The following is a 10,891-nucleotide window of genomic DNA, read 5'->3' as shown; positions in this document are numbered from 1 at the left end:
TGTCATTATTAGCAGCAAAATAGGATAAAACAACGGGACAAATGCATGGTATTTCTCAGAATGTTTATTTCTAATTCAATACTGATTGCACTTAATACAAAGAGACTCCTCTTCACCGGCAGTTGAGCAGTCGATACGGGAATGTGTTTTACCCTACCCCACCCTAAGTGTACCTGTGTATACATGACCTCTGTGGGGTTGGCCTAGGGACTGACTATTGAGTTACAGACCTCGTTTCAAAAATGGTCGAGTGGGCTCCGATAAAAATTCCCATCAAAAGACGAATCCAGACCTTAGCGGTGATGACTCTGGTCTACGCATTTCTATTTGGTCATATATTTGGTACTTGTTTGCTCTTGTTGCTACTGCTGAATCCCTACACCACCATATTTGCTATTCTTTACATCGGTTGGGCATACATCTTGAATCCGCGAACTCCAAGCCGCGGAGGCCGGACTTTCGAGGCTGCAAGGAGGTGGAAAATATGGAAATATTACTGCGATTACTTTCCTATGTACCTGATTAAGACTGCAGACTTAGACCCCAAGGACAACTACATTTTCGCCTGTCATCCGCACGGTATCATGGGTCTTGGTGCACTGGGAAATTTCGGCGGGGAAGCAACTGGCTTCTCGGAAAAGTTTCCAGGGATCCATCCTCATCTGTTGACTCTCACGATGAATTTCAGATTCCCCTTCACAAGAGACTTCAGTATGGCGTTCGGTGCTTGTTCAGTGGATAAAGACAGTATAGAGTACATTCTGCAGAAAATGGGTCCAGGTCATTCGGCAGCCATTGTGATTGGTGGCGCTGCGGAGTCCTTGGAAGCAAGGCCAGATAATTTTAAATTAACACTAAAGGACAGGAAAGGATTTGTCAAAGTTGCTCTACGCAATGGGTAAGTGTGGCTCATTTCTGAATAGGGAGATCTTGTTATTTTTACGTTTAAGTTTGTTACAAAGGAGATGTTCCTCTGATCTTTGACCCTTTCATCCCTCGAGCATTTGTTCTCGAGTGAAGTTCTCAAGCTTTTATGTCCAAGAGAGGGCAATATTCTTGACGTTTTTATGGCAGCCCAGAAGGGTCACCTACCATTTTTATTTTTTGTTTGTTTTAATTTTTGTTTTCATTTTCGTTTTTTGTTTTTTTAATTTTTGTTTCCATTTTTGTTTTTTGTCTTTTAATTTTTGTTTTCGTTTTTTAGTGCAGAGTGCACTATTGGGATGGTTATGGGGGTTGCCTGCCGCTAAGGAACTAAGTCGCTATGGCACTATGGCGCTATGGCGCTATGGCACTATGGCGCTATGGCACTATGGCCCTATGGCGCTAAGGTGTAAACTTTAATGTTTGTTTAATTAATTAATTTCAATTAATTAATTAGTCTAGAGGCAAGGAAGTAATGGGAGTAGGGTGGGAAAGGTACATGTGTACTCTACGTAAAACACATTCCATCGCCGTCGCTTAACTTTGAACATCGCAAAGCTATATATTTGTTTCAGGTAACCCCTCGCTCTCCTTGTGGTACCATTCTCCTTAGAACAAAACTAATTTGCCCTAAACGCATGCGTAGATTAGTTAGGGTTCGTGGCTTCTATATTATGTGAAGGATACATTGCATACGGAATCACGCACAAATGTTGAGTGCTTTTCCTTATGGTAGAGCTCAACATGTAAGATGCATGCGTTCTAGCATTGTTAGTGTTATACACTATCTTTACATGCAGTATTTTATATATCGTGTCATGTGACCAAGGACGGCAGTTATTTTTCAGGTAGCGCCAGTTGTCCCTTTTTTTTTTTGCAAAAGTGAAACGTTACTGTGGCTGCGTAGCTTTTAGAATTACAAACAGGTCGGTTCAACAAATATCATCTGCTGTTTTCAATCTACAATAGTGTGCTTGTCAGAGTTCAAATATATTGCTTCTGCTTAGCGACTTGTTTATTTCTTGCCTTAATTGTGTCTGTAAGAGAGACCAAAAAGTTCTCAAGTTAGTGGCGTTTATACTCCGCAAATTGTGAATTTGTAACAAAAGAAACCAGGAAAATGCTCAAATATTGCTGCAGACGCCGTGGCACCTAATGAAAGCGCAAATTAATTTAATCAGTCTTTGAGGAGACTCATTCATATCGGCCAAGTAGCGCTGTTTATCTTCAATACTTTTCATTGAAAAGCTTCTCAGCCATCAATATCGTTGTGTTAATTTTGAATTGTTTTATTGTTAACAACAAAGGTGGCAACAGAAAAAGAAAGTGGTATTTCGTGACTATCTGATAATTAAATTAGTTCTTGTTCATCGGTAAAAATTTGCATTTTTAGTAAAACATCGTCTCTGTTCCGTTTCTTGATCACTACATCAGATATTTAACTTTCTTTCGTTTATCTCCAAAAAACAAGGACATCTTCCGTATGTTTTGGAGAAAACAGGGGTTTCATATTACATGGCTTTGCGAGGAAAACAAAAGTATCAAGTTACAAAGTTGGCGTGAAGAGCTAAATTGTCACGTTTGCTGCTTCAGCGTATTGTTGAATTTAAAATGAACGAAAATCAACTTAAAGCACCAGTAGTAATTAATTTGTGCGTAATGTTTGGACCTTGAATGAAAATACAACCTTGAAACATACACACTGCAAAGGGGAAAAGCCGTAGCAGACTACCAAGGTAGACACAAACTGGAAGTGAACCGAGTAGGGGTGAGTACTTATGGGACTATTGTACCAGAGCTATCAATTGCACTCTGCACTATCTGAGATTGTCTCACTAGTGTTTTGTTAAATTTTGTGTTTGTTTTCGTTTTTAATTTTTGTTTCCGTTGTTGTTTCGTAAACTTTTGTTTCTGTTTTGTTTTTGTTTTTCATTGTCATCTTTTTTTTTCTGTTCAAAAAAAAAAGAAATAAAAGCGCAAACAAAATTAAAACAAAAACAAAAATTAACAAAACAAAAACGAAAACAAAAATTAAAAAACAAAAAACAAAAATGGAAACAAAAATAAAAACAAAAACAAAAACAAAATTGCAAAAGGCCAAAACAAAATCAATGAGAGTAGACCATCATGCTTTGCTGGCAGTATCCATGACATGACCATTGTGTGATCTTTTGGCCATCAAGAGTAGTCACGCATCGGTTACTCTACGGCCATTTCATTGCTTGTCTACTTGTCTTGGGACAAGAATATAGCAAGTACAAAGGTCACAAAGATTTCAAGTAAAGTCAAGGATATTTCTTCATCAACTTCCTTAACTTGTAAAAAGGTGTTAAAAGGCCGTTGTATAAATAAAAGCATATCATTTTCAGAGCTCTCAAGTCTCACGCAAATGAATGTAATCTTAAGCTCTCACAATGAACTAATTATTGCACGCATGCCTTTGGAGCTTGCAAGACTTGCCTCGTTTGTTTTGAAAGTCTGGCTACGGCCCTAAACTTCTACTGACTTCAAAGGCAGCGAAGAAATTATTTTCACATTCTATGATGATTGTTTTGTTGTTTGCGTGTTCTGTGTTTTATTTCCACTTTATTGTTTGAGGTTTTCGTGTTTGAGTGTGATAGAAACTTGACAGATGCAAACATATTGCATGTGAGCTCCTTTTGGGGAAGGAGAAAATATTGGAAGGGACCCACAGCTTACTTAGGCCACTGAGGGAGGACATGAGCATTTGTCACGACATTTGTCTCAGTCCTCAGAATTTGCCTTTCGGTACCCCACTCAGAGTGGCTCACAGTACAAAGACCCCCTTTGTGGTAAACGTCCCATACTACTTTCACGTCATAGATTGTAAAGTTTCCAACTGCAAGTAAAGCATGATGGTCTACACTTGTCGATTTTGTTTTAGCCATTTTCGTTTTCATTTTCGTGTTTGCTTTTGTTTAATGTTTGTGTTTTTGTTTCCTTTTTGAATACAAAAAACGCAAAACAGAAGCCAAAATTAAAATGAAAGGCAAAACGAAAACTAAAACAGAAATTACAAAAACAAAATAAAAAAACAAAAACAAAAACAAAAGTTAAAAATACAAAATTAAAAGAACAAAAAAAAAACACAAAAATTTAAAAAACAAAACAGAAACAAAAATGGTTGGTGACCCTTCTGGGTTGCCGTACGTTTTGAATGGTTCTTCAATACTGATGGTTTCCTGTTGAAGCAAACTTATGTTGGGAGGAAAATTGTTTAAGTGGAAGCAATATTAAACATGTACCCGGTAATGAAGTTGCGAGTGAACTTGTGATAGAGTGAAACGTGTAAGGCAGTCATGAGAGCACCTTTTGTGACAAAGTGAACATGATGGCTCTTACATGTCACTTGCCAGCACCTTCCTACTTTCCCCCCTTGCATATTCATAGTTTCACATTGTTTGCATTTGGGACAACTTGTAAGGTTGTTCCAGTTCACCCTTGGGTACCTAGAGGCTGCTATTTTAACTGATTTACACCTTATCATAGGGCTTCTCTAGTGCCTGTATTTTCCTTTGGAGAAAATGACCTTTATGACCAAGTGAGTAACCCACATGGCTCTGCACTGCGTCAGTGGCAAACAAAGATGAAAGATCTGATGGGCTTTGCACCTCCACTCTTTCGTGGACGTGGGGTGTTTCAGTACACATTTGGCCTTCTTCCTCACAGACAACCCATTCACACTGTCAGTAAGTAAATGAACTATAGTTTTTGAGAGTGTGATGAGACCATGGCAAACTTCTCGCATTCATTGAAACATTTCATCAAGTAGACATAAATTTACTGCTAATCTAAGATGGCTGGGTACATGCAAGGGTTAGGTGGAAGGGCCATTCTTATAAATAATCAGTCAGTCTGAAATGCAGGCTGCAAAATACAGAATGCAGACTGTGGAGCAGGGGTAAAATGCAGACCGAGGGTAAAATGCAGACTGCAGACTTCAGACTTTCTAAGTATATATCGTGTTATTTCCTTTATCGAGTGCTAACCATCTCATGGATCCTACAGTTCTACAAAATCCGTGTGGTCCACAAACCTACAACTATGTTGCAACACGTACTGACCAATGTTGAAGACAGGGACGAACCCTAACAACAGACAGGGAGCAGTTTGCAAGATCAAATGCTCCAACTGCCAGGCTTGGCAGAAACCTTAACACAATACTGACTGGACACAAACAAGCAATGAGAAACAGTGATGCCAACAATCAAATTTCTGTAGATCATCAACTGACAAACCACAGAATTGACTGGGACTCTGCTCAATGCTTAACCTACAGTACAAACTATTTTCAATGAATGACTCTGGAAAGCTGGTACGTACACTAACTTAGAGCAAATGCTTCTTAACAGATATCAACAACTACTGGCACGTTACAAATGGCTTAAAATTCAGGACATAAAGAAAACCAACAAATGGACCTCAAACAGACCAACTTAATTTGACAGTAGCCAGACCTCGAACAGACCAAAATCATTTGACTAACAATAGATGGATCTAAACTTACTAGCACTGACCAATAACTGCTGACAAGCTTTACTCAAGTCTTTCCACCAATATCATCATGGCTAAACTGACCAATCACTTTCAACGGACCAGACTTATAACATCATCGACTGACAAACACTATTCTCTTGACTTGAAGATGACTTCTGCTCAGGTTGTTAAAACGTTAGTCACCAACAACAGTTCTTTTCAGAGCTATACACTCACCCAGACGATCAAACACTTGATCAACTACTGATGCTCTTGGGCAGGGCTCAAAATAACAGCCGGTCAAGGAACAATGTCCGGCCAGGAATGGTGACTTGACCGGCCAAAAACTTCACTCAGCAGTCATGTTGACCAGTCACATCATGTTGAGAAAGTCATGTTGTTCATTCTTCAATAAACAATCAAATCCTCAACTGTAAATCTTAGATTTTTAATCTCTTTTTTTTATTATGACCTCTCACACAAAAACATACACTAACGGGTATTTGTTCAAACGGCTAAAAATCATTCGCTAGCTGCTTGTCACACATCAAGATCAATAGGAATGCCATCTGAACTGCTGGGGTTATCCGTTCACAAAAAATGTTCAGCCATTCAAGCAACTGCTGCAATCTGTTCGGAAACATTCTTCATCTGTTAGGATGGCAGAGGTTTTCAATTCAGAATTCAAAACTATTCAGCCTATCGAATAGCAGAGATTTTCCGTACGGCAAAGGGAATGCGATCAGATTCAGCTCAGTTTTCATTACACTTTAGATTTTTCACAGAGCACCTTTCTTTGTTGGCGTATATTTCAAAGGTATTGCACTACAGATGTCAAGATATTTGTCGTTTCTTTCACTTTCACGGCACAAAAATTGACGAACAAGACGCCAAAGCAAAACTTTTCATTCAATTGTCAAGTTGTTTCCAACTTAGACACAATGGGACTCCGGGACATCAAAACACGCATTTTACAGTCTGCTTCATTTTCATCAAGCCGTAAATGTAACATGGAGCACGAACCCAGTGTCTAATTTAAAACCAACCGATGAAAGTTACTGTTACAAAACGGATGAAAATAATTATGTACCAACAAAAAAGCCGAAGGCCTTATCAGTATCTGTATCTGTAAAGTTATTTTGTTCGCGAATGAAACTTGAGACACTCTCAACTCGTTGCTCAACATGTGACCAAAATCTACGCACTTTCAGTGGTAAAATCTACTGAATGATGGTCATTAGTTCTTTGTGAATGAAAACTCTCTAAAATATGACTACAACAAAGTTTAGATTTGTTATGGCTTACACTTTAAAACTTTTATTTTATTCAAGTCATTAAGAAACTTCCCAACACGTTGTGTAACTGTAGCCATATTCGTAGTAACACAATGATTTGTTGTGCATGTATCGAGGAAACATAAACTTCTTCTTTGGCTATATTTATTTACCAAGTTATTTCTGAATCCCAAAATAAGGATCTGCTGATGCATGTTTGGTTTCATTTATGTTTTGATGGACATCGTAAATACTTTGTAGATCATCAAAACAACAGCTCATGGAATTTAATATACCGATCAAAAAATTCGAAGTTTCATCAAATATGCATCCGTTCGATACTTTTTCTTTGGCAGGTGGCAAGAATTCCACTGGCACCGTGCCACCTCATTGAGCTGCTGAGCCCTGCCAAGGCTATCTTTGGTTAAGTTTTAAGCTTTTCTTTGTATTAAGCCAATTTTTAAACGGTCTAGCAACGACTGGAGCAAACAAATTATTTTTGTGGGTTTAATTAGGCCAATATTACTTTAATTTTTTTTAAATATCTTGACTGGTTAGAAACGAGTGGTGACCGAGCTAAAATTACTTTGGCCAGTCAACATGACCGGCCACTGTCCAAAAATTATTTTGAGCCCTGTTGGGTTAAAACCATTTTCTATAATACTGGAACTTCTTAGATTGGTTCAATGTATGGTGTATTTTGCAAGCATTTTGGTCTAACATTTGACCTATTTTAATTATTTCAGTTGGTGCTCCAATCAAAGTTGACAAAGTTAACAATCCTTCACCAGAGGAGATAGAGAAGTTCCATTTGCAGTATGTTAAAGCGCTGGAAGAGCTGTTTGAAAAACACAAGAAGAACTATGGAATATCTGAAGATAAACATTTGGAGATCTGCTGATCTAGCACATCACTTGAGTTAAAAAAATATGACCAGTGTCCACACAAGTATTATCTTCACAATAATATTTGCCTTTTATTTTAGAAACTGGAAAACCAAGTAACAAGATTAGATGGTTGCTGATTCTGATTTTCTTATTTTTATTACACTTGCTTGAAAAGCAATAGAACCTCTATATTAGTCATTACTAATCAAACAAAATTTTAATTTATTTATCTAGGGGAGCACGAGCTTATGATTTATGTTTTGAGTTGGAGAGCTAGGTAGGAATCAAGTAAATCATGGGTTAGGAGTAGAAATGTTAGAAGCGTCTGAGCAGCATAGGGGGAGCCGTACCGGTAACTCTCTTTATTGGCGCTCTAAGGAGGTCAAGAAATTTAGCTTGCATTTTAAGTGAATGAATTCGTAATATACCATAAAATCCCTTGTTAAAGCCCTGGGCTTATTTTACTTTGTAAGGGGTCTTGGGTGGGCTTATAGGGGGGGGGGGGGGTGCTTATATCCACGGGGCATATAAGCAGAATAAAAAAAATGTTTCGCAACGACGAGATAAGGTGGCTTAAAACAGTTTCCATTTTTCCGTCTTATCATACTTGTCAAAAGGTGGTAATATAAAAAAAATTTCACTGTGACATTTTTGAATTATAACCCCCTAAAGCTGTAATTAAGAGCGTTTTTAGGAGGTCATACTGTTGCTATGGTAACCTATTGTGTCACAAAAATGATAACAACATGTTCACCAATGATAGGCCCTTTGCAGCTGGGGTCATGTGACTAAATTTTTCCTAGAAAATTTTTATATTAAGGGCTATAACTTAAAGAATGCCAGAAATGGAAAAAGCGTGTCGGAAATACCAAAATGGCCAAGTTTGAGGCCCCTGGAATTAAAGAGTAAGTTTATACAACAGTTTGAATTTTCAGAAAATTTAGTGGATTTGTATGTAAAATGTTGCTGGAGAGCAAGGCCTTGCTCTCCAGCAACTTTTTCCATACAAATCTTCTTATTCTTTCAAAAATTCGGACTGTCATAAAATCTCCTTCTTTAATGCTGGGGGCCTCAAACTTGGCCATTTTGATAATTTCAACGTGCTTTTTCCATTCCTGGCATTTGTTAAGTTATAGCCCATAATTTTATGAAAAGTAGGTCACATGATGGCCCAGCTGCAAAGGGCCTATTGGGTTGTTTTGTGATACCATGATTGTTGTATCAAGTGATAAAGAGAGGTTATAACGACCCATCAAAATCTAAGTAATGGAAACTGTTTTGAGCCACCTTAAAGCTGAGATACCATTATATCAGTAGAGCTATTACATTTATAATACATTTATTGTGCATCGCAATAAACGAAGAATTTATTTCAAAAACACCTTTAAACACTAATGCGACTGGAACAAATGGAATGGATCAGAACGAAAGTAAACAAACTACAGGCCTTAACGTTATCAATTTATACATTCGTTAGGCTTATATATTGGGTGGGGGGCTTATATCCAGAATAATATCTTTGTTAGCAAATAGAAGGGCTTATATCTGGGGGGCGTATAACCCAGGGGTGGGGGGGCAGGGGGGGGGGCTTTAACATTGGTTTTTACGGTATTTTATTAGACTAATCATGTTTATATATCTAATATATACATGTAGTACCGGTAAATGGTTTGAACCCAGGAGTATCAGTAGTTCGTATAGTGTGATCGTCTGGGTGAGGGTAGTTCTGAAAAGAACTGTTGTTGGTGACTTACGTTTCGACAACCTGAGCGGAAGTCATCTTCGAAGATGACTTCCGCTCAGGTTGTCAAAATGTCAGTCACAAACAACAGTTCTTTTCAGAACTACCCTCACCCGGAGGATCACACTATACGAACTATATCTAATACAGTTAGCTATTACCGTATATATAATACAGTTAACCTGTAGATATTTATGCATGGGAAGAGGATGAGATCAAGTTTTCTAGAACAATACATTTTTTCCCTTGACATATATGGATTTTTACCTATTCAAAGATTTGTATTATCCTACTAGTACATACAAGTGCAATCCTGAAGATTGATACAAGTTTGCAATGTCCTGATTGATAGAAGCCTGGTTTAAAGTAGTTTTCAAGAGTTTCTAAGTGCAATTTAACGACATATGTGGCAACCTAGCTCAGCTACAATTGCTAAAATAATTTTAGAGTGTTTGAACAAATGCAAGAGACAGATTTTGTTAGCAATTCAACAACAGCACCATATCGGGTCCTCTGATTGTGTAAGCTCAGTTTCTTTAACTCATAAACAGATATGTATATGTTGTGTAATACACAGAAATTATAAAAGTTTTAATTACAAGGTCAATGTAAATATGATTTTTAATGTCAATAAGATAAAGGTGGTCTGTTTTTCCAAAGGACACAGGTTAATGAAATACCAACCATCCCCCTCCAATCCCCAACCAAGAATTAGAAGCACTCCCTATAAATATATTTAGTTTGTTGATTTGTTGTAACAAATTTAAAAATCTGAATACATGCAACACCACTATATTTTCTTGAAACATTCTTTTTTGTTTAAGTGTGTCTCTATATTTAATAAGTTATGAAGCAGATGTTATAATTTTAATTGTGGATCGTGAACATATTATTTGAGAATAGTTTCGCATAAATAGTACGTAACAGCTATTAAAAATAATATGACAATGTATTATTTTATTAAAAAGCTAAGGTGTAATATTTTCACATGAATATTATTTTAGGTAAATATACATGTATAGCAGATGTACAGCAGATACCATCAGAGAACTGTGAACTATTTTAAGGTGTTAAAAGAATCAATTACTAATAAACGGTTATGAAAATAACCCAAACATGATGTTTTTCTTTTTTTTTTTTTAAATCACCTGAATTAAGTCGAGCAAGCATGAATTCATTCATTTTGACTAATACCTCGGAAGAACTGTATTAGAGTTTGCACAATCATTTACCTTGAACAGAGAAATTTATGAACAGCCCTCTGTTTAAGTCTTCCAGTGAAATTTCTACCCCACTGGTTCTAGTTAGGCTGCAATGAACATTTTCCCAACTCATAAAAAAGGAAAACTGTGTTTATGTTCGTGGATAGTTTGGTTGATAAGAGAGTGCTCAAGGAAAGAGCTCATAATACCTGGCCTTTTATCAGTATTTGAAAAAAAGTGTTAACATCCTAAGCAATCCTGTAAATACGCATTAGCAGATTGTGCACGCAACCCTTGAGTCAATAAAAGCATGGATAGCCAGTCTTCCTCTATCCACGATAAGCAATAAAGTGTTTCTCGGGTTAC

The 10,891-nt window shown here is 37.2% G+C and overlaps 1 protein-coding gene across 1 annotated transcript; it reads left to right on the top strand.

Annotated features, from left to right (window-relative positions):
* The first annotated feature begins 54 nt into the window (after positions 1 to 54).
* Positions 55 to 8,961, top strand: LOC110048187 (2-acylglycerol O-acyltransferase 2-like). Its single transcript, XM_020753969.2, has 3 exons — positions 55 to 898; positions 4,435 to 4,634; positions 7,442 to 8,961. The coding sequence occupies exons 1-3, from the start codon at positions 243 to 245 to the stop codon at positions 7,594 to 7,596; spliced, it is 1,011 nt and encodes a 336-aa protein (XP_020609628.2). The 5' UTR covers positions 55 to 242; the 3' UTR covers positions 7,597 to 8,961.
* The last annotated feature ends 1,930 nt before the right edge of the window (positions 8,962 to 10,891 follow it).

Source organism: Orbicella faveolata, unplaced genomic scaffold (genome assembly GCF_042242905.1).
Source record: "Orbicella faveolata isolate gen_17 unplaced genomic scaffold, um_ofav_v1 contig_24, whole genome shotgun sequence".
In the NCBI taxonomy this organism is placed as follows: domain Eukaryota; kingdom Metazoa; phylum Cnidaria; class Anthozoa; order Scleractinia; family Merulinidae; genus Orbicella; species Orbicella faveolata.
This window is presented reverse-complemented; position numbering and strand designations above follow the sequence as displayed.